Source organism: Anopheles ziemanni, chromosome 3 (genome assembly GCF_943734765.1).
Source record: "Anopheles ziemanni chromosome 3, idAnoZiCoDA_A2_x.2, whole genome shotgun sequence".
Taxonomy (NCBI): domain Eukaryota; kingdom Metazoa; phylum Arthropoda; class Insecta; order Diptera; family Culicidae; genus Anopheles; species Anopheles ziemanni.
In genome coordinates, this window is record NC_080706.1 from 28,817,973 (window position 1) to 28,842,956 (window position 24,984).

Genomic DNA, 24,984 nt, shown 5'->3' on the forward strand with positions numbered 1-24,984 from the left:
TTTCGACCAAACGTGTGTAAGAGGAACAAATTTTGAATATAAAGAGCGTAAGAAAAATCTAACAAAAGTTTAACAAAATATTGCCCTGGAATGCCAAAGTGTTTGTTGGGAGGGGATCCAACAGTTAATTCCCATCAATTTGCAAATTCCCTATTTTGCACTATCGTCTTTCGTTGCGCAAACGATAACGTGTGTGTTATCTAAATTTGAAAAAGATTGTTGCATAACTTTTAGAAAGCTGCACAGACTAGCACAAACTAAGGAGATGCCTTGACCTACGACCGTACATTTTGCAAAATCCTCCACCAAGAAAAGTGCTTAACCTAGCTATGGTACAACCGCATCGATGAGCCACTGGCCATCGGAACCGGGTAATAAACGGGGCCAAACCAAACGGGCCACGTGTGTGTGTGTGCTATTGCTGGATCGGAAGCGGGGCGGTAGTGGTGGGTTGAGATCGTGCTTCAGAGATCCGGCGACATGGCTTCCCGCTTGATGGAGATGGCTTCGCTGAGGGCCGGGCTGAGAGCAAGGGCAGGATTAGCGACGGCGATGATGTGACCGCCGGACGACGAAATGACCTGGACGCCCAGTGAGCCAGCGGTAGGATCGAGGGTCCGCGGGGTGTGCGTGCGGAGATCGCCAAAGTCGGGATCGCTCAGATCTCGGTCGGCTCCATTTCCAGCCTGCGGGAAAAATTAGGTTAGCGTAATGAACCAACGACCAAGGGTTTACTTTTACTCACTTGAACTGGTGACGAACTTGAATTGCTAAAACTAAATCGAGAATCTGTGTCATCAAATTCGGATCGAGTGTATCTGTGGGAGGAAGCAAAACAAAATAAGATCATAAATAAAAATGGTGTCCCGGCAGGCACATACCGATTACAAGCATAGGTAGCGGTAATTTCTACACTACACATTAAGTATTTAGCGCAAGATTGAACAACCCACCGGGGTCCAAAACAGATTTGATCTGTTTGCTCATTACCGTGACCTAGGGTGGGTTGGCAAATCTTCTTACTACAAGAAATACTCACGAAAATTTACTTGAATCAGTTAAGTCGAACGGTTTGTCACTGATCTGCTGGTAAATGGAGCCGCTCGAGATGTCCCGATTATCGTCCGAGTTTTCCTGAGACCGCGCAGTTCCGGGAAGGGAAATGAAAACGGATGCGATTAGTATCACGTCATATTCACCGCACCTCGATTGGTGTTCCTGTTTGCTCTTGCCCACGGCAGGCGGATCTACGAGCCTAAGGCTTACATGCAGCGACTATATGGCAGGATTTGTGATGCGAATTAATATGGGATGCAAACGTTGAATCATAGCTACATGCTCGGATGCGTCATGGGTGAATTGCGTACGTGCGCACTCATTCATGCAAAATACTGCGAAAGCGAATAAGCGATGAAGCATTTCTAGCACTCCGCAAGGACGAATTCGATGCACTTGATTAGCAACGAATACACATTTGTCGGCAGAGTGCATTTGCACAGAACATTCCACGAAATGCGAGCAATGAAATATAAGAAGCTGATTTCAATATTTCAAACAGAATTATAAAATATTTCAAACAGAATTATAAATAAATAAATAAATTTGATAGGAACTGTGTGATAATATAAATCAAGTTTTGAATGTTCATTTCAAAATGTCACTATATTTAAAAATATGCATAAAACATTTTCAAAGTTTAGATTGTGTTTTACAATATGAAGAAGCTTTACTCTTGCATTTCGGGAATATCTTGTGATGCGATGCGTGGCGAAGCGGTTGGTTTCAACTTTCTACTGATCCAAAAGTAATTTTTAGGCAAATATTGAAAAAATATGAATCTTAGAAAATAATTTGCCAGCAGCTTAATTAAAATATAAACAAAAACATCGAAGTACAAAAAAAGAATTGCATTACTTGTTACTTATCAGCTGGTAAGCATTCTACAAAACTCAGTGTAGGTCAAAGCACTGACTAGGATATAAAAAGGCACCTAAAACTCTTTTTAAGAAATATTTATGAAGTAGCTACAGATTGCATTAGCTTCTTCAGCTAATTTTATGCTAACAAACATCACTACAGAACCAATAGTTTGCAATGCATTATACAAACAGAGAGGTTTACTTCATGTAATCCCTGATTGGAAAATGAGGAAGTAAACCACCCGTTTGTTCTCTAATGGAAAGAAAAGAAGAAAAGTATCTTGTTCATGACCACAAAAGATGATCCTCCGAAAGATATGTTTTTTCCTTTTCCAGTTGCATGCAGTCAAACGGGGATTTAAAACTATCTTACTGAACTATTTAAAGAAAATTAGTAAAATTAATCTAAGCATTAAAAAAAATGTAAACTAAAAGTAAACCAATAATGCACAAGTGAATAATGAAAGGATACTTAAATGCTCAACGAAAAACAACGAATAAAGCGATAAACGGAAGCGTGGGAAGAAAGCGGGTCCCTTGGCGACAAACGGTGGAGTTAGTAAAAGCAACCAGCCCCGGAAGCAGCAGCACATTCGCCATCGCGAAACGGTATACCTCGCAGTGCTGACCGTGCACACGCCGAGACAACCGTTCCGACGATGCGGTTAGCGCTGGGAAAGCTCATAAGCACGTGTATTGCGTGTTGGAGATTGGCTGTGGAAATGAAATAAAATGATAATTTCGAAAACGGAAAGGGGTGAAATGAAAACTTTTGGGGAAACCAAATGTGTTGCTAAACGAAAGGATAGAAAGCATAGCTCAATGAGAAAATAAGACATATAAGAAAAACATTCTAGAAGCAAGATAATACATTCCATAGCAGAGCAACAAGGCGTAAGCAAAACAAACTGTTCAGTGAAAAGTTGAACATCTTTCAAGCAAATAGTTCTACCATTTGCTGATTTTATGTTGAGATCGACCAAGGTATTTGTCCGTTTTAATTTGTTTTTCTTTACATTAACTTCTATATGTGCTTCCGATAAATTCAACAAATGGTACAACTTGTGTCTGAAACAGAGAGTCAAATGTGGAATGACATCAGTTTGTTACCAGCGAGGAAAAAAAGCCAAAAATGGAATAAAAACCAAGCTTTGAAGCGAAGCGTATTGACACAAAAATCATCGTTGATGCCGATCCGACGTTATTCCGTTTGACTTATCTACCTTGCCCATGTCGGAGCTGGTGTCGCTGGAGAGACGGGCCCGCTTCATTTGTTGCACGGTGTCAAGCTCGTCGCCCCGGTTCGGTTGCGTTTGACTGGAGAAGAAAAGGAGGACAGAAAAGAACATGCGTATGTAGGTGGATTTGAAGGCTAAAGAAAGGAAGGAGGCTTGCCAGTTCTGACACTCACCTAAGACCAGTCAGTCGTATGCTGGCGGAATGGCCAAAGCCACAGTCGCGCACGACTTGGCGAGCCAACGGAAACAGCTCGTCGCGTCGCGTCAGCAGGGCCGGAATGTACTTGCAGATCTGGGCGGCCGCCTCGTTGACGCACACCTCGTGCAGCGTGAGCGGTTTCTCTGGGCGTCGCTTGCAGTCGAAGCGCCCGTAGATGGCCGAGAACTTCCGGATCTCGTCCATCCGGCGCGGGTCACCGTCGCTCATCGCAATGACGGCCTCGAGGTCCCGTGCCGATCGCTTTTTGATGCTCTGCTGCCGCGGTTCCAGGCGGGGCAGCGTACGGGAGAGCCGTTCCGCTGCCTGGACAATCTTCGCCACCTGGTCCTCGGTGAGCGCCGGTGTTAGCTGCACCGACCCACTGGTCGTCGATCCGATCTGGCTCGAGATGGTTCCGGCGAGGTTTCCGCCGCTTCCGAGTGCATGGTGGTGGTGGTGCTGATGGTGAAGCAGGTGATGATGATGGTGACCGCCGCCACCGACGGAACCGCCGAGGTGGCCGATGTTGGAGGAAGTGGCCGCCGCCGCCGCTGCTACTGCAGCCGCCGCCGCAACAACCGACGAGGAAGCCGTCGGAAGCGGTGTCGCTGGCGTCAGCGGGAGGGAGGTACTGGAGGACGCACTGGCTTGGAGATTGGAGAAGCTGCCGGCAACCGTCGCCGCACCTCCGTACGCCCCGCCGGTGCCCGCCGCTGTAACGCTGCGCGCAATCGAGCCAGGTTCCGGGCTGTACGGAATGCGCGACGGGATGTCGACGTTGGTCAGTGGAGCCTGGAATGCGGACGGGTTGGTCATCCACTCGTGCAGGGCCTTCTGCAGCCGGCGCACGTGCAGTGGCTTCGAGGCCATCCCGACCAGGGCCATAATCTCCAGAAACTCCTCCTCACCAGCGTCGCACAGCTGCTGCACGTCGTCTCCACCTGCGAATGGACCGAAATGGAATGGAGGGACGTTTCTGGTCAGTATCGCACCTTTGAATCGACGTCAGGACACCATCGTCTTACCCATCTCCAGCAGTGTGTCGTAGTAGTTCAGCAGACTGGCCCTCTGCAGCACGCGGTACAGCTGAAGTTCAGCTTCATTCGAAGGGGTCGATGTGACAACCACTAGTGAGACAAAAAACAAAGATAAACAAAATATTAAGCAAATCGCTGCGAAAATTATTCAACTCTCAACATAGTACGTCCCATTCCGTAGCTAAACAACCTGACGAAAAACTGGAAAAGGGGTTTGCAAAGCGGTGAAAAAGCGGTTAAAAACTGCCAACCACCAGAAAACCGTTAAACTGAACCCGACCACACTGAAAAAGGGGTTCGTTTTGACAACGAGTTAGTCCTCCACCGTCGGAGTTCTTGAATTGCCTTAATTTATCCTTCTATCATTCATAATAATGTCTTCCAGTTTTCGTTTCTTTCACCTAGACCACCATACCGCGCCTTTCTTTCGTCCGCCTTGGTTGAGCATTTCTTCTAAATCATTAATTTCTACACTCCCAGCGTGCGCAAAAGTTATCCGAAATGGAAATAGTCAGTTGGTATTCTTTTTTTTTTAATGTTTTTCGGTTCGCAATTCGTCTTCCTTCGTGCCGCACCACCGTGTACCACCGTGATTCCTTGAAACGTTGAGCTGCCATTTCCGAAATCCCTAACGGCCGTTCTGGGTCCGTGGGGTTGGCGAGAGAAGAGATTTCATCCGGTTTGTTTGCCGCAAAACTCAACTCTTCTACCAAACCCGTCCGTCAAGACGCAAGTAAACCACGGCCATTCGTCGTTGGAAGCATTTGGAAAACCGTTACAACCGCTTTCCCGCCATTCTACGAGCGCCGAAGGATCGTTTGGATTATCAGTTCGTTGTTCCCAAGGACAATTGGTATTTTTTTCTGTCTTCAATTCCTTTTACTTGAGTGCGTTTTTTTGGCTCGCTTCTAATAATTTAAATCATCTCTCAACGAAGCGACAGGGTTAACGTTTAAGTAAATGTAAGTCCAGAAAAAAAAACCATCTAACCGTTCCTCCAACTAGTTCAGACCATTACGCATAATTTCCACTTTTCTCAGATTCACAGCCACTCAGAAGGGCCCTACCTAAGAAGTGGAAGAAAATGACGGTCGCCTTGCTGAGGAAAAGGACATAGAAGGAGGTAAGAAGGTCTGGCACAGCGAGTTTGGGAGGAAAAAAAAAACACTACCCGAAAGTAATACAGAAAATGGAGGGATGATCAGATGTACGAGCGCTGAACTTTGGCGATGGATGGGAACACGAACAAGAACGAAACGCCAGGCGAAAGAGAAAACGAACCTGTCTTTCCGGTTCGCTGTTCGATGGAGCGGGATCGCAAATCAGGGCTCGACAAATCTCTCACTCCCAGAAAATCGTTCCCATCAGACCGGTAAAAGGGACAACCCTCGGAGTCCTGTGCCTACAACGGAACCACACGAGGAACAGCCCAATCCTGGCGCGGCTAGGGTGACTCGGGCTGGGTTCTGGCCTGAGGCAAGGAAGCGCACGGGAAGTGTACACAGCCAAAAAAAAAATCCCCGTGGGTCGCAAACCACACCCTCCACGGGATAGAGTCCTGACGAAATGATTTCTGCCAGCATTCGAACCCAACTTGAACGGTCTTCGGCCTGCCGCCTTAAGGAAAATAAAACACCAAAGAAGCCACACTTCCACCGGGTTGCGCACTCGGTGGAGAAGCATTCCCGTTTGCGAAAAGAACTCAATTGCTGCTAATTTCCCAAAACCGGTAGCCATCTCGCACTCGGCCGAAATTCCTGTCAATCAGCGCGAGGATGCGTTTGGGCATCTTGACATGCGTCTGGAATGTGCAAAACGCGTCCCGGAGACGCTCGACAGCCCGATGGGAGAGGAGGGAAGGGGCAAGGGGTGTCAAATATGCAACGGGCAGATCCCCGACATAACCAAGGGAAACTTTGGTCTGCCAACTATTTGCACGACACCATTTTGGGCGGGCGAGAGTGAAATTTTGGGCACGCAGCATTCACCGAACTGTTTAGGTGATGGCAATTATGAAATTGTTCCAGTTAGTTAGAAAAACATATTGATGTTTTGTTAATTTCCTTCTTCATGGGATAGGAATGGTTCGAATTTGGCATACGACGGGGTTTACATGAACATTTGAAATACCTGCAAATAGCGGTGAGTAAGCAGGACTTTGCTGGTTAAATATAATAAATGAGGTACATGAATGACAAAATACATTTAAAAATGGATCCAATTTGTTTGATCGTTTGTATGTTTTGTATGTTGGTACAAAGCTTTTGGCAAAGGATCTAACATTGTGCAACTGACTGTACGTTTCCAGACTCTATATATAGATTCAAATGGTTTTTTTTTATTGTATCGGAAGGCCAATATACTTGTTAAACATTCAATTGTTTACTTATTTTAGTCCAATTCACTCAATTAATTAAACATCAGCGAGACAATTAACAATTCAAAGCTGTATTTAATTCTTATACATTCTTTTCTAAACTTTCTTTTTGGGGTGTTTAACAACTTGAACTGTGCAAATAACCAAATATCACAGGAGTATGTTTTGCAGAACATCTCGTACATTTTTTGTATTTGAGAACGTACACTCAGTTCTGTAGAATATAACAATCGGTTGATAGTTTGATAAATCGATGATTGTAGAAGGAAATTTAAACAGTTCTCGTGCGGTTAGTGTTAAAGTTGGTTTAAAACTAACTCAAACCATCCTACAGTGAGGCAGAGCGTAATATCCAATAGGGAACCATTGCGGTGGTGCATTTAATTTCACCCCATGGGATTGACTCCTCGTCGAGTCGCGAAAGGGGTAAGTTTTAGGGTGGTGCAAAAAAAACCATAATAGAACACAACCACCCATCCAACCCATCAACCCCTGCGCAATCAACCCGCGAGCTGGGATGCAGGGTAATGTGAATTATTGAGTGGAGAGCAGATAACGATATGAAACTATATGGGAAGATAACAAAAAAACTCCGTAGCAAACGGTGTTAAATCGAGTCAACGAAACGGTTTAATTGTTACGTGTAGTTTGTGGAAAAGTCAGATTAGTTTTTTTTTTTTGCACTGTTTGCTACACTCCGACACGCCGGTTAAGCCCTCGGCAGAGCAGAGTCTCGTTGGCCCAGAATTTGCATACTGCGGGTGTAAAAAACCGCCCCCTGCCTTGGTTGTTCTCTTCAGTCTACCGATCCGATCGACAATAAATCCCCGGCTAACAATCAAACAAGCGGTGGTGAAACGCGACGATCTGATGAGCGCAAGGTAAATTTGTTTGGAAAAATTATGACACGACCTCGAGTGGGCTGCGTGTAGCTGGAAGTTGTTGAAATGGGAAAATATATTTTACATTACCAGAAAAAAAACCTCCAGAGGTAAATAAAAAGAATCCGTTGAATAAATTTGGGCCAGCGCGCGATGGGATAATAATGTCACGGTGAGGTGGGGAAGTTTTTGCTTCGCAAAACGCTTGACACGCTGTTTGCTCGATGAGCTAATCGGTTAACCGACAATTAACGCACTCCTCGAGAGGGCGAAGGGCACAGCATATTTATTGAGCTGTCAAGTGGAGAAGCCAACGAGCAGCATGTACAATTTTTTAATGTTTGTTGAGTGAGAAGTCACACTCCATCGAACTTTGCATAATGATCTCTCGTTGACTTTGGTTGCGAACGGATTATTATGCGTGCACGGGAAGCGATCGATTTTAGCGAATTAATTTGCAATTGCATGCCCATTACAGGATGGATTGATAAAAAGGACGAAAGGTGCAAGCCAGTATACACACTTTATCCTAAATCAACACACAACCTCTGCGATTCACACAACTGGCGTCATTCAAAGGGCAAATGGTTTGTCCCTCATCCCAGCACATCGGGGTCAAAGCGTAGTTCCGGATGAGGTTTCTCTTGCACCAACGGCAGGTAGAAGGCCAGAGTTGAGGAGCAGGTTTTTTTTGTTGGAGTCGTCTCTTGAACCCTTTGCGCATCCTTTTCCTCCAGCAGGCAAGACAGAGCATCTCGGAACCTGCTAAAAGAAGGGACGTCTTTTCCAGTGTCTTTCCAACAGGGGTCGCACTTTCGGAGGCTCGTTTCCGTGAGGCCGGAATCCGTCCGTCTTAGGGTAGACCTTATTTGCATATCGAGGTCTATCCGGCTCGTGGTAAGGATATCACGACGCTTGTGTTTTTTTTTCAGATTCTTTCCTATTACGCCCGGGTTTGTTCGGTGGTGGACGTGATTTTTGGGATTTCTTCACTTTCGCTCTCGTTTCCCGGCCAGGCATAACCCTTTTGTTTGAGCTGGCAGGACTGGTCCGGTTTTTTCTATCATTCCGTTGGCCAATGCTAGCGTACCGATGGGACTGGGCATTTTTTTCCACCTTCGTGAAGTGATTAGAATACCGAGTTTTTTTTCTTTAAAGCTGTGTCTTACCTTTGAGTAATGACAGATATTTGAGTGTTTATCCCGGGAGGACAGTTCCGAAGGCACCGTGAGAACGTCGGTGTTTGGTGGAACAATAATAACTTCTTTCTAGTTTTTTTGTGTGTGTGTGTGTGTGGCCAATGTTCGGCCAGCCTGGCTGGTTTCTCGGCATTCGGGCGGTGGAATCCTGCTTTCGATTTCGTTCGCACACGCGAGATTCATGGCAATGTTTGGAGCGAACGTAAAAAAGTTATTTGCATGAAGCAATTTTTTACTAGTCGATCGTTCCTTGGTTGAAACCGTTTGAGATGATTCATGAGAACTTACAACGTACGATGCACTCTTGGTGATCATGGGAATCATTGTTTTTTGTTTGGAATCGATGTAAGTTTTTGTTACATTTTAATTGGTGTACGTTTACCTCCGTTCTGTAATTTATGTGGATGTACCGACGCCACATCGTTTTGGAAACATCTAATATTCTAAAGTGTCTGTTGGTAGTATTTTGTAACCATTTTTCAATCAAGCTCCGGATTTTTAAAGTTTTTCATATTAGTTTAAATCTATAGTTTCAAACTTAATGTCGCAAAGTTTGCTCAATTTTTTTTTGGTAGTCTATAGTTTTCATTAGGCAACTCTTTTTAAAAGGAATCATCAGTAAAATAATAAAAACACAGCATTTGTTCATTGTTTAATTTTCTATCATTCTAGTGCGTTAAGAGATTTTACTTTAACATTTAAGAATTGGGCGACTCCTTTTAAGAGGAATCAGTAAAATAATAAAAACACAGCATTTGTTCATTGTTTAATTTTCTATCGTTCTAGTGCGTTCAGAGATTTTACTTTAACAGTTTAGAAAAAAAGTTGGATTTTCAGAAAGCCTATAATTTATGTCATACATTTCCAATTCAAATGAAGATAATTTGTTCCCGTGCTATCTCTTTACATCAACCAAATGATAAGACAAAAAAAACTGTGAACGAACTAAAAGTTCTCATGGCTTGACAATCGTTTTCAACAAAAAATTATCAATCTTCTCACAGGTCGTGCAGCAATATTAGTTTTCAAGGATAGTAAAAAAAACTTAACGTCATCTAGTAAGCAAATAAATCCTTTCTCATCAAATAGTTAAAACAGATTTCCCACAGCATCTCATTACCATACGCCTGGCGAAGCATATGCTCTATCGTTGGTTTAATGATATGGAATGTCCCGGAAAACGAAAAAAATGACTTGATTCACCATTTAAAAAAAAACTAGTGATCAAAACACGTAAAACAAAAAAAAAAGCTTTTTCCACCCCGAACAAAAGGGGCTCTGGCTCATCGCTTGAAGATGCGCCTATACCATGCATACCGTCGTAAGAATTAGAAGTCCCCGTCAAGGTGTTCACCCCGGCGTCAAGGTGTTCACCGTTAGCGAGGAGAAAAGTTGCTCTCAAGTCCAGCGGAAAAAAAGCTCTGCCTTTGCGTACGATCATCGCTGTCGTCGACGCTCCTTAACCCCTGGCACCCGACCCGACCGGGCGGCGAGAAAGAACCGAACCCGGCGCAGGGGTCAATTCAAGTTCTTCTCACCCCTTTCTTCGGGCGTGCATGTGCATGCCGCTTCGAGCCCCTTCCGCCGGGAATGGGTTCACCGGTGGCAAGACAACGGAAGACACTGCCGAAGGCATCACACGGACGGTGAAGAAATTTGAATAATCGTTCGCGGTAGACGATTTTGGGTGGTTTGTAGCGTCCCGGCGGTTTTTTTTGTTTTACTTTCTTGCGCTTCCCTCAGCGTTCCAGTCGCCACGGAATGTTTCGGCCACTCTCCATTGCGACTGCCTGCATCCTTTGATCCTTCTGGATGGGCGAGTATTTTTTTGGGCGTCATCGCCAGGTCGCGAACGTGGTGAGAAAAATCGTCTCAGCCAGCCAAACGGTGTGTGAAACGCTGGGAGTTGCTTCCGAGGTTACGAGCTAATCATTAGGACACTGGAGATAATTTATGCGCACGGAATTGGTTCGTTCGATTGGGCAATCGTGTGCGTACGGTTTTTTGTGGTCTTCAGACGGCCAGTTTTTTTTTGTTTGCCTGTTGTTGTCTTTTCCCGTAGCCTTTGTTTCATTTCTCCTTTCCCGCGACGGTGAAAGAAGTCCCGTTGGAACGGACCTGGCATCTTTCGGGTGCAGGATATTAGAATACCGTATCAGAATACATTCCCGTGAAGGTGCGCCGGCTTGTTTTTTTATCGGCTCCTTCACATGTCCTCGGTGTCGGTAGTAGCAGCTGGCAAGGACGGGCTTTGGTTGATTGTGGGAACTGCCGCCCAGGATGTACCGAAACCGAACAACAAGGCAGATGAAAAAAACCCACTCTTCGAAATCATCATATCTAGACAAACATCTAACGCGAGCCTTGGAAAAAAAGCTAAATGCCAACGAACAGGAATCTTTAAACAGTTTTTTACCATTCGCGACTTTTAACTTAATTGAAGAACGGTATTCACTTTTTGTAAGCCAAACGAAAACTTTGCATCCTTCCCGAGTGAGTTGGTTTGAAATTCAAAGTGGACCGTTTAGCGCAAGGTTAACGAAATGAAAATTAATGCTTGAGGATGCTTTCTTTGGTAGAGAAAATCACCACCCTGCGCTCCAGGAGCGAAAGAAAGCATGAAACATGCAAGCTACCGAAATCGCACATGGAATTCAATCATTTTGATTGTGCTGATTATAGTGAAAGGTTGCAGTGGCGAGGTTTTATGTGTGTTTGCTGGATCAAGCTTTGAAGAAGTAAAGGAACCGTTAGCAATTATGTTTCAAATTGACAGGGAAATGTTTTAGACGATTATTTATCAGAGTTATTCCGCTTTAAAAGAATAGGTTTTAACAACGAAATAATATTGAAGCGTTTCAAACTAATTTGTCTTTCTTTTAAAATATAGTGAATTTTAAAACCGTTTGGTTTGTATGCAAACAATATTACTTTCATATTCAAAGAAATCAGCGTAATAAATTAACTGTATTACTGCATTTTATCGAAACATAATCAGAATTCTTTGATATTTTCAAATTCTACCATTGCAATGTAGTTTTTATTTTAGACAGTTTTAAAAGATGTGAGTCAAAAGAATGTTACATCCTCTCGAGCTGTCCCGTGCTGTTCTTTTCACAAAATGGTAGCAATCGTGACACTCTTATTTGGTCGCGCACACAAAAGTCCCTCGAAACCTATCAAGAGGGTGTCTGGCTAATGGGCAACCATTTTATCCTCGCAACACTCAAAAGATGCTACGAATTAGAAGCACCATTGAATGATCTGCGCCGAATATTATTATTATTATTATTTTTTCGACATCGAAACATTTTTCTTCCCAAAAAGGGGTTCAATGTTAGGCGCACTCGCGAAGTGAAAGTTTTCTTTTTTGAAGGGTGGACGGACGGATGAACGAAAAAAAAACCGAACCCTCGGCCACCGGAAAAACACATCGCCAGCTTCCTCCCTTAATTACAAAATTTTATCATTTCTCATTATTTTTGTCTTTTTCTTTCCGCCCCGGCCGGAGCGGAAACGAAACAACGAGTATCGCTGGTGTGTTTGCTTTGGACAGGGGAAAAATGCCGGTGGCCACGGGAAAAACAAAGGGTGCATCATGCCGGCGCGGGGTTGGGTCGGGTTTTCCGGCCGAACACAAGGGATCAGACACCTCCGCCAGCGCGTGCCAAGTTGGGCGCTGATTTCTGATTGGCCAAATTGTGGCCGCCGGGTGGCACTGCGAGTAACTGCGGGGGATGGGAAAGGAAGCCGAACAACATTAAAAAAAACACCGAATCTCAAAAAAGGACGTTTCATCCGAACTGGCCGGATCGGGAACGGAAATGGAGAAAGTGAAAGTGACAACCAATAGAACGGAAAGCCTGGGTTGGGAGAAACATGCTCGCAAAAAGGATGCTCTAGCCCGCGGTGGCCAGAACGGAGAGGAGAAGTGAAAAATTGATCCCAAATTCAATAAAGCCGTAATTGAATGAAAATTCTCGCACCATCGGATCCATTTCGGGACAAGGACCAAGGGAGGCAGTTTTCCGACGTGTGACAAAATTTTAACCGATTCACCAGAAGATGGAAACTCCCAAGATGCAACGGCCAACCAGGCGGGATTGAAAGGGTAGAATCATTTTTGTTTTATATTACTTCCATATTTTTCTCCCCCTTTGTTGGCCGAACGAGGAAAACGAAACGCCGAACTCCAAGCAAACACTCAGGCCTAATCACTCGCGAAAGATTGTCCGTCCATTTTCCAACGCAAACAACCGCATTAATTACCGAACCTTTGGGGGCATTGTTTAATGGAGTCGTTTTTCGCTGGGAAACGGTTTTGCATGTTTGGTCTTTTGACGGATGGGTGATCGTCTTAATGGGATAAATGGAAAAGTGGAATGAAATGTGTCGGAAATGTACTTTTCGGTGGGGTGCTTATTATTTTCGGAAAAATTAATATTCTCAGCGGTTTGGCGTGATGGGTCCATCTTCTGTATCCGGCCTTTTGCATGCACTTGTAATCTTAACTACTTACAATTTTTTTCTCGTATACAATTTCATTGTACGCAGGGTTTGAAATTTGTTTGTACGTATTTGCAATTGGTTGTGCGAAGGCTTTTCTATTTTAATTACAAGACTACTATCATGTCAAAATAAAAATTACACACTTTTTCGTGATTTGTTTTAAATTCAAAAAACATTTTGTAGATCTATTACTTGTTCATCAATTCAAATGGTCGCATAACCTTTTTTAACACTAGATTTACGGACGTTTCCGACATTATGGTTGGATGAAAAATCTATTCTCTATTAATTTTTAGTTCTAGTTTTACGGCACGGTGAAAAATCGTATTTACCTAAAGAAAATTAATTTATACATTTAATATGAATTGCACAACACAAATCTTCACGTGACAATAAATTTCCGTCAAAGTTAGAAATTTATCAAAACCACGGCTTCCATAAACCTAATGTTAAGAAACATCAAACAAGGGTAATGAAAATGATCCCTTTTGCGACTAACAACCCCGCCATAAAAAGCTCAAAACCGGTGCAGATAATTTGCATACGGACGATTTGGGAATGTGTGTCAACATGAGGCGTTCACTCCAGCTGAGGTTCGTGGCAGCCGGATACAGCCGTACGAACTCATCATCGAACCCGTTGCGCAATTAATCGCCAGAACATTACACGAAAATTACACACCCTTGACCTGCCCAGGGATCCGGAACAGATGTGGGCCCTCGACGGCCTCGGTACGGTTGCAAATATTTGGCTACTTGTTGCCCGAAAACCCCCCCTGGCAGCTTCCCCATAGCTGCAAAACCGTTCCCTAAGAACACGTGCCCTTGGCACCTTATGCGGAAGGAATTGTGTTGTTCCTTTTGGTTGTTCTTCCCTTCGATTTTGCGGACGAGGTCGGGAATGGGAAGAAGTGGATCGTAAATATAGACGTTTCATCAACTGACGACTCTTGGATGAAAGGGTGCAATTGCAACATTGTGTGTGTGTGCTAAGTAGGTGAACGAGTGCATCACAAGTTTTGGCCGAAAGTAGCGAAGCGAAAAAGCCGAACACCGGTAGCAGAACCGTCATCGATCGGCCGCTGAAGGCATTTAGTGGCGCTCATTATCATTATTATCACCGTTGTGGGCTTGCGAGGTGCGCTTCCTCCAGATGACATCACCAGGCCGAGGAGAACCATCCCCGGTAGCATCCCTTTCGATTCATTCATTCAGCCCTCGGTCGGGCCGGTTTTCCTTCGGTCCCTTTTTCGAGCCTCGCGCCCAAAGTAGGTCAGACACACACATCGAGGACACACACGCGACCGGAACGCGACCAGGTAGGTAGGAAAGGTCCCCTCCGCTCGGCGATCAATTAAGATCGTTTTATCAGCGACCTCAAAACCTCCGAGACCCTAGAGAACACACCGTTTTTTGGCAGCCCGGGGAAGAACGCGTCTCCCTTCGGGAAGGACTCGTCCCGCGAGAAGAATGTGTCGCGTGGCATGTGTGATGCTCACCTTTTCCCCCGGTCGGCTGCCCTTGCCCCGTACCTCGTACGGCTCAATGGATCTCCTGGCACCCGAAAACCTTCAATTTCCGATACACGACCATCTGGACCCGGGCAAGTAACGGCATGTTACGGCCAGCCGTTGGGTACCGATGATTGCAACCGCGTTTCGCCGGACAGGTTCTCTTGGCACTCGGGCAGCGATCGATTCGGGCACCAATTGACCGGATCGCGTCCGAACACCAGCTACCGTTATGTTATGTCCGCATCGCATCAATGTCGGAGCGCGGTTGAAGTTTAAGGTTAAGGCTTGCATCATCACCGTGCGTTATTATGCGCGCTGGCACGTGCTTTCGTCAGCTGCATACGTAATGAGCGACAACACAGAATGTTGCCTTGCGCGAACAAGTGGCCAGGGTAAACCATGCTGTGCGCGGTTTTTTTTCGGACCGCCCGCCTAAAATACCGAACGTTCTGTAACCGCATTTCGGGGGCAATTATTTCAAGCTGACCTGATAGGGTATAATTTTTTCAAGCAAACAGAAGAAGGCCTACAACGGTTGTCACCAGTGGTATGGATTAATTGAAACTATGTTCAGCGAACATACATTTACAGCTGGCCAAATGTTCTGAAGAACAAGGTTCTTCCAACGACCATCTTGAACATTTATGTTGATTGATAAACCCGAATGGATATGTAAATAAAAGCATCATCAAATAAAAATTTATGCTGATTAAATTTGTGTAAGAAACATAGTAGTAATCGTTTTGCAATGCTGCACAACAATAAACGAACAATTTTCGATGATAAATAAATTAAGAGAATGAAAAAAAAAAATAACATACGTAGAATAAACGAGTACTGATGCTTATTTCGGTTTAAAACGTTGTTGGTAATCAGCTTAGGTAAAAAAGTTATATCAATTGCTAGTTTGTTCTTAGATATTTCAAGCATTGAAAAAATAACATCTAGCATCAAAGATCTTGGTACAATTGAAAAAAAACATATCGACAATTTTCTAACATTCTAGTCTAGAATTTCTAGTTAGATACCTTTAACCCGTTGCACAAGGTGTCAGCTGCTGTTTCTCTGCTAGCTGGTCCATCATAAGAAGGCCAACGCGTTAGGGTTTCTTCAAGCCCAATCTCGACTTCTTCAGCCTTTGGTTTTTTTTGTCTGTTTACCTCCCATAGAACAGCGTTTGTTATGGCTAGCAGGATCGTGCTCCCTGTTCGCGTATCAATCCGGGCGATCTCACCACACCGGTTCGGAAGATCGCGACCGTTAGGAAGGCACCGAGCAACCTTTCGAATCTGGACAAAACGCATGCGCGTTAGTGAGCCGACCAGATAACAAAAAAATCCACCATCACGCAGGCGACGTGGACTGGGAATCATGATATGGAATAGTGACGGGAAAAAAAAACTAACGCGCCTTAACCACAATGAGGCACACCTTTTGCCCGGAGCATCTTTCATCCTTCTGTGGCCATCTGGACACGGTTGTAGATGTAGTTTTTTTTATGTTTACTTGTCTCTATTCTTGTTTCCCGTGTAGTAATTCATACAGCGACCTCTAAGAAAAACCAGCAAATCCGGGCCGAGCCTAGAGTCTTTGCAACGGTCGACAATTTGCCTCCGTTATTCCGTACCGTACGCGTAAAAGACACACATCCACGAACCGGCACAAAACGTGGCCTTTTGAAAGGACTAAGGTGAAACTGTGGTTGGAAAAAAACATCATCTTCGGTAAAACCCGGCACAAACCCTTTACAATGCTCGGCCCGGACGGTAAGGAGGCAGCCGAGAACCATTTATTGAGATTAAAACATGCATTTTTTTTTGTCGTCCCGATTGCATTCGAATCCGGAAAACCTATGCTCCGGTGCCGGACCGTTTGCGCGAGCTACGTAAGCAAATTACCAAACGAAACACGGCGTGTTAGGGTTTTTTTCCTTTGGTGAAGGTTTTTTCTTTCTTTCTCGTTGGTTATTGTTTGTCGATCGTGAAGCACATTTTCCCGAAAAAAAGGGTTAAGACTCGCTCGCAATGGGATCCTTGCTAAGGCATGCCCCGAGACGTCCAGCAAATGGAATCAAGACGGTAGCAAAAAAAAAAATTTGCTTGCATTCGGTTGGTTTGTGGGAGCAAAAAAAGCCGGTAGAACAGGAACGGAATATCCTGAAAGGACATTCACTAGGCAAGAGGTCTGGAGATGTTGGTTTTGCTGCAAATCGCGTCACGACTTTCTTTGATCTTTAAGCTCTCTGAAACAAATAAAATGTTTCTTACATACATCAAGACAATGTGTTCGAAAATTTCATCATTTTTTAAAAGGCTGCAGATTGTAGTGTTTGAAAGGTGGCTATAAGAGGGAGACAATTAACAAAAACCAATTTTTACGGATCTTTCCACGATCAGCGGGTTTTGTTCATAAAAACAAAAGAAAGAACAAACTTAAAAAAAAAATGTTTCAAATCGCAGTATTTCGCAGCGGATTGGAATGATTTCATAATTACTCTGTCTTTGGTAGAAGTTAAGAAAAAAAATGCCAATGCTTTTCTCGCTGAAAAAGCAAAACTCGGAGGTTCGTACGCGATCCAAGAAAAACATGCATTCCCTTTTTCCCTTTGGTCCGCACTACGGAGGATGGTGAGCCCGTCGCAGCGAAGAAGTAACGTAGAATCGGGGCGAAAAAAAAACCTGTGCAAAAATCTAACAATTTATTGCCATTTGATTTATTTTTTTCTTTCACCCCAGAGTATCGGTCCCCGGTCAGCAGCGATCGAGTTGATCGTTTTTCATCGGACGGCGACGTCTTAGGGACAATTAGATGACAAATCGAATCGACACAAACTCACGCGCCTTCGATGACCGGGGGGTTTGGGGAAACCCGCAGCCCAAATAGTTGGCGGTGGAGGCACAGGGGAAGCAAAGCTCGGGAACCCTCGGAAGGGCGCAATAGAACCGTGCCGACAAAGGCGTGCCGCTAGCGACTAATAAAGAACGCGCCCCGTGTGCCAGACGGATGGCGGGTGCGACTACAGCGATTAAGACCGCGCTTTGGAATGTGCCGAGAGTAGCCCTCACAGACAGAGAGCTCGAAGGAAAAAAAACAATCGAAATATAAATGAAAAATCTTGAGCAAGAAATGTTGTACTTCTTATATCGGTTTCGTCTGGCACTTTGAGAGTATGCTTTCAGATTTAACCGTGTTTTTGTTTCTACTCGTTGAGTACTGTTTTCAGAAAAGCGAGTCGGAATTCAACTTTAGCAGAATATGATAGCCTAAGATCTCGCCGGTCTTTTAGTAAAAACCAATTGCCAGCGACGACCAGTTGTCCAATGTCCTTGGATAAAATAAAATGCTTGAAATTAGTTTTTACCCTTCAAAGACCCAAATCAAAACCTTCAAAACAGATTCAACGTCCATCAAATCGTTTCAACGATCATTTCAAATAGTTACATCCTGAAATGTCCTCTTGGACGAGACCGCAGCATCCCAACCGAAAAGGGTCAACGAAAGTGGCCTCATTCGACCTCGCGTAACCCCCTTTGGAAAACACTTTCCGCTCATCCGCGAGACGAGCAAAGGTTTATGACCTACAGCTCTCGGTGCTCGGCTGACTTCTGGCCCGATTTAATTTGATACTGCACAATGCACGATGCAGCCGGGGGAAAAACTTCTAACGGTGGATTTTGGTGATAGGTGGACCAGCAGGCAAATGAGGCTGATTTTTCCCTCCGCCTCGTAGCGTCCGTTTTCCCATCACGTGTTGTTTTATGACCTCACGTCGATGTCCCTCTCGCGCGTTGTTGTCCCTCGATTGCTGGTCGGTACCCCGAAATTTCGCCCTTCGGTTTGGAACTGGCCTATCCGTAAACCCTTTCACAGATGGAAAGCTGTACCGAGGTCAAATTTTGGGTCCAGTTAGGTTGTCGGAGGAAGGATTTCCGAACGGTGGCTGTGTGACCGTTACTCGTTTTTTTATTCGCCTCTATGTTATCCAAACTCGTAAACAAATCCCGTTCAGTGGCGCCAGGTTCCCGTAGGTTTTTTTTTATACAACGCAGCATCCGGTTGCGTCCGCCGGAACATCTGCTCACCCGAATTACCGGCCGGCTGGACGCTGCGACCAACGTTTGAGAAGGCCGTACGACCCCAGGTAGGATTCAAATTTATTAATCAAATCAAACGCGAACGACCATGCGGAGTGTGTCGGTCCGAGTCTTAGTCGGAAGGGGTAAGGATAGGATTAATGAGCCTGCCGGAAGGACGTGTCCCCTGTGACCCGGAGGGCGAGTACATGCTGCGCCATTGGTTCAGTGATTAAAGCGCGAGTAGGTCATCAAACGGGACAGCTGACGGTCCAACGGGCAGAGGCTCAGGTTTGACCCTTTTCCCCGAAAGAGATCGCCAAAAGAATGCTCAGGACCTGTCACACATTAATCGAAATGTGTGACGAAAATTTTTTCCCAAAACGATAATTTATTCTTGGCTTCGTTCCATAAAACCAGCTGCATCAGACATTAGTATGTTCCGATTGTGCCAGGAGCAAAAGTGATGTGGGTCAATTTAATGTCATGTAACAATGTGCTGTTTTTTTTCATCTAGGGTAATTGACCCTATACTGGGGCTTGTACCAATGGTGGTTGTAGTGAAACAAAATCCGAACTCTACGAAGAAATAAATACAATAGTGTTATTTGTCTTAGTATAAAATGTTCTTTGATCTTCTACGGAGTGTTCAAAAGATAAACCTTCCCACTCCATAATATAGAAGCTCCAGGATTCATGTTTTCTGAACAGGTTTTACTAAGATGCTGGATTCCTCAAGAATTTACAAGGAATGACATACTAAACACTAGGAATCACAGCAAAATGCATTAGTCTATGAGTAATTATGCCCTTTAGTTTGGAACATGCTTCAACATTAAATTACGCTTAAAACATATTTAGTCTTTTCCACGTTTTCTATATTACCACCAATATAGATCTCGATACCTCAACTATAGGAATCATACCACCATTATAGGGGCAACCGGCTAGGATGAAATAAATCCCTTTTTTCGTATATATTTCATGGTGTACGTAAAAATAGATGGTATCCAAAGTATAATGGTGATGTTATCATATTTAAATAAGTATGTAAAAATTGTTCTTCACAATTATGTAGAAATTGCATCATATAGTTATCGACTATATAGTAACATGACTATGAAGTAACATGATATATTGATCATATAGTAACATGACGAAATGCCCCACTATTAGTACCATTATAATACTTTTCACCATAAACCATAATACACTTTTAAGTAAGTGACATTCTATGAGCTTTCTAGAAAATCTCTGAGCAGATTAGATGAAAAAGTGTAAAAAAATATTCCTAAAAAAAATCACCCTACACTGTTGGCAAGGATTTTTCATTCTAAATTGCGGTCATCGCTGGATCAATTTGTTCCCCAAAGTAAGTGCAGTTTGTTTTGTGGTTCATATGTGAATGTTTTTCACGCTCGTTTCGAAGCCAAATCGGAACGAAAAACAACGGGAAAACTAATGGCAGTAACTTTGGCATGCAAGAAACTGGTAGAGAGAAGAATAAAAAAATATCATCTATCACTGCCACGCTAGTCGAGGCAGGCGTACTTCCGTTTCGAAGTGGACAGATTGAATGGCACCACCATGGCTAAGACTTACTAGGTCATGGCGGTCGGAAAATGGGGAGAGTTTTTACCTACGCATACAGGACATCGACGCCGAATGGATGGTTCAAAAGTTAACAAGTAAATGGTCAGTGAAAAACATAAAACATATTCATGTACACGCAATCCATTACGTTTTATAAGTGAGAGCTTAAATTGATTCTTTGGGTATAGCAAATGGGTGAGGGCTGAGCGATACTAGAATCGGCAAAGGTGACATAGGAACAAGAAATGTTAAAAGAAAAGAAAGTCGATTGATTGTATTCTTTTTACTGCTTTGACAAACTATGGTTTCTATATTCATTATTGTTTTTAGGTTAATGGGATACTGATCGAAAACGATCCATAATTTACGTATATCCCCAGAATAGATGGACAGAGATATATTTTTAATTTCAAAGCTACCAGAAATTCGAGAGAAATTACAAAATTTTCATTAATCCAGAAAATAGGGTGTGTAACGGATTTAAAAAAACACAAAACGAAGGACAGAACATCAAACGAAAAAAATGTATAGTGGTAAATACACTGCGTACAAGAAAGATGCCCAATGGATGGACAAAAAATGGTGACCTGTATGGTCACTGTTCCGGATGCCCAGTGTGATGGCAGAGAAAAGGCAGTGAAAGGAAAATTGCACCGCACAAAAAAGCAACGTCAAATGAAGGACTCAAACAGAAGAAAAAACGAACCGGCGCTCGAAAAACTGCAAACGAAAAACAACATCCAAACCCCGGACGGAATAGATCGCAATGAACATTTTCTAGAAGAAGAAATGTACAAATCCCGCACAGTAATAATAAAAAAGAATACCGGACGACGGATGAGAAGCACATTGTGCACCAACGGGTAAGGAAAATGCAACAATATAGTGTGACTCTCGGTGGTGGAAATTTTTCTTCCCCCGAGGAGGATAAACAAAACCGTGTGAGTTGCAGGCAGAGAAAAGGAGGAAAAACTGAGGAAAATAGTAAAAAATGACCCAAGCACGGCCACCGTATGGTTAGGAAGGAGTTTGTGTGACTGAGCTTCTGAGTGTGGGATACGATACGTTTGCTAGCGAAATGAAGAGGCAAAAAAAAACAAATCTTTCGCTCACTATTTTCCGCTGAGGACAAAAAAGAAGATAGTTTCTGTCCCAGCTCGGAAAACCATTGCTGTCGGTTCCTTGCCAATTTTACCGGTACGTTTTCCCCCTTTTTTTTAGCTTGCGTCCTTCCCAATCTTCTGAATGGGCAAAGGAGAAAAATCAACTCAAAGAATATAAACATATAACGAAAACAAGCGAGCGCGGAAAAGGAATCGCCCGGCAAAAAACTAACGGCCAGCAATGACCGTTGCGATGGGTAAAATAGTCGAAAGGAATTTTATTCATCTCAAACGGATTCATCTAGCGATTGAAAGTGGATCCATGGTGTTTCTCCCACGTCGGTGCACTCAATCGATCGAAACGGTGTGTGTATGTGTGCTCACTTGGCGGGACTAATGCAAACACGGGCTGCATCGTCCTGCCTGAAACTGATCGGCTAAATGGATCCCACCGTCATTTCCGATCGGGAAACGAGTGTTTGGGAAAGTGCTTTTTCGTGTGGTTTATTTTAGACGAATTATTTCTCGTTTGATAATTACTGCAGGCCCGGGTAATTCCACACTCAAGTGCGAAGAAAACATTCTCTCATTTTTTTGTGTTTTCTGATAATTTAAAAATAGTACACGATCCCGCTGTCCATCGCTGTCTTTCGGGAAGAAAACATTTAGAGGAAACATTCCGGACCGTGTCAGAATCCAGGGCAAACATGTACCATGCTTTTTTTGTGCATCAGCAGCAGTAGCCCCTTGCTCGTTCGAAGCTGTTTTTCTTTCCCGTTGCAACCGTACTCCCCGTCGGTTTTGGAGACCGGTGAACTTGGTGGCCAGTGTAGACAACCGAGCAAAACTTAAAAAAAAACAAACCCCAACATAAAAAAGCTACAAACTACTGGACGAGTGGAAAAGTGCAGCGGGTTTAGAGAACAGAAGAAGTCAGCAAAAAAAAAACTCCAAACAGAAAAGCGAAAGAAAAACGCACAAAGGAAATCTATCGAGGAATAAAAGCTGGGGGGGATGAAAAGAAGGAAATCAGAAAGAGGAAACGAAAAGCGAAACCGCTGGAGAAAACATACATCCATGCATGCATACAGTGGACGGAAAAACTGGTGGGCAAAAAATCGGGTGGAACTGAAGGGGGCGTAGCGAGGGGACAGGGTTGGTAAGGATTGCAGGACGTTGCAACGGTATGTTCGCTTGCTCGTCTTTCCACAGTTCGAACCTTTTGTGGGGTCTTCCAAGGGGCGCTGGTTGAGGGTAGCGTTGGGGCTAGTATAATCTATAAAATATCGTAGCATAAAATACGATTCCGGCGAGCGTGGGGTACGGGGGAGGAGGGATCAGTACAGCCAAAGGAAAGCATACATACAACAGGGGAGAAAAACCGTACAGATGAAGACAAAAAACGACGTTTTGGATGGATAAAGGACACGGCTACTGCAGGACATGACGAGCAATGGCAAACCCGGCAGCGAAACCCTGGGAAATCCCCCCCGCCAGATCGAAGGGGACGATGGATGGGGGGAGCGGAGATTTTGAAGGGCAAAAGAACCGTTTCCCTAGGGTGGCTCCTGACCGTCTATGGGGCCAGGAATAAAAACAACACATTTCAGGAAAGTTCAATTTAGAGCATTGCACATCTCCCTCCCGCCCTGCACCATAGGGCCAGCCATTTTTTTCCGACCTCCCGTCACCCGTCATCGTGTTCTACGTTGGCCAAAACAGACGAGCACAAAACGGAAAAAGAAAAACACCTCTAGGAATGGAAAATCTCCAGGCGAATGAGTCGAAGAAAATGTACAACCAGCTACAATCGGGCTCGGTTGCTATCGGGCGCCACCCGGCGATGACCAGGGAGGGTGGGGAAAAAGGGTCAGCGGGGCACGGGAGAAATTGCATTCCTTGTAGCACACCCCACCCTCAATCCGCTTGCCGGTATTCGGGTCCGACCGTCCGAGAGCTGCACTTAAGACGCTGGCATCCGTTTAACGTCAGCCGGGAGAAGAAAATTGAACGTTGGAGATGCAGTTCTTGGGAGGAAAAATCCTAAAGAAAAGGACCATAACAAAACGCTCCACACACACACACACACACACTTTCGGTGCAATGTTGGTATTGCAAGTAATGGACGGAAACGACCAATACTTTCAATATCTTTAAAAATTCACTCAAAAGGTTGCAATTCTTATCCGACCGGTGACAGTCAAATGGAATCAGTTAAATAACATTCAGAAAATGATAACTGTTAAAAGTAACAAATCATTGCCTTGAGATGATTAGCATAAATGCATTTAGTACATCATCAAGATGAGCACATGATTTGTCACAATCAACGGAAAATATTTTTTAACAAGTTAGTATTCTCTAAATTGTTATACTACCTGTACAGAAAACTTGTAACTTCAACTTCACAATAATTTGAAAGGGTTTGTTTGACTGTTTTGGTCAATTACAAATTTCCAAAAAGATGTAATATTCCTTATGATATTTTAGGAACATAAAAGTTGCATAAAACATGATGTAGGAGATCCGTTAGTATTTTTGAATTTATTATAAATAATTGATATCTCTCTTGACCACATAAAAATACTCCCCCTCTTTTTTCCACCATTTTAAAATGTTTCCTTTTATGTATGGTTGTTAGCTTCCGGAATGGGATCTTCTCTTAGTTTGTTGTTTGTTTTGCTTCACCAATTACATTTTTCATCTTTTGAAATTAGCTAAATTCGCACAGAGAAGCAAATTAATGTTTCAAGAGGAAATGTCAATTTGTACTCACTGATGCCGTTGTTGTTGCGCCCGAAGATCTTTCCCGGTGGACTCGTGATCGGACTCGGAATGCACGAGTTGGAGCCGGTGGTGGTGCTGCCCGCGGAAACGTTCGATCCCTTCACGGGTGTCGCGATGGCGCACGGTGATCCTTTGCCGATGCTGGCCTTCGGGATTGCGCCCGGTCCGAGCTCCTGGTGCAATCGTTCGCCTGCAAGAACTCCTGACGACCCTACGCTACTAGCTAAGGAACTGCCGGCGGAGGATGTGGTGGTGGGGGTGGCGGACGTGGCAATGCTAGCGGAACAGGTGGCGTTGGGAATGGACGTGGACGTGGACGTAGACGTGCTACCGACACCGACTAGGAGACTACTTCCTGCGCTCGCCTCGGTTCCGGCCTCCGGTACCGACGACGCCAGCGAACTCTGCACTATCACACCGCTCGTGACCGTTGTTGGCGAGGCGACTTGGGGCTTGTGTTCCATTACCGACGACGGGGAGCCGGGCGCACGGGCGGGACGGCGGGCTCGCGGAACGGGTTCGGAGGGCACATTCAAAGCATGGCAGCCGAACCCGC

The 24,984-nt window shown here is 44.3% G+C and overlaps 1 protein-coding gene across 1 annotated transcript; it reads right to left on the reverse strand.

Annotated features, from left to right (window-relative positions):
* Positions 1-464: 464 nt before the first annotated feature.
* Positions 465-24,892, reverse strand: LOC131287971 (NGFI-A-binding protein homolog). The gene is made up of 7 exons (XM_058317066.1): positions 24,418-24,892; positions 4,382-4,483; positions 3,331-4,297; positions 3,143-3,236; positions 1,040-1,134; positions 746-818; positions 465-686 (listed from the first exon to the last, which is right to left on the reverse strand). The coding sequence occupies exons 1-7, from the start codon at positions 24,890-24,892 to the stop codon at positions 465-467; spliced, it is 2,028 nt and encodes a 675-aa protein (XP_058173049.1).
* Between the last annotated feature and the right edge of the window lie 92 nt (positions 24,893-24,984).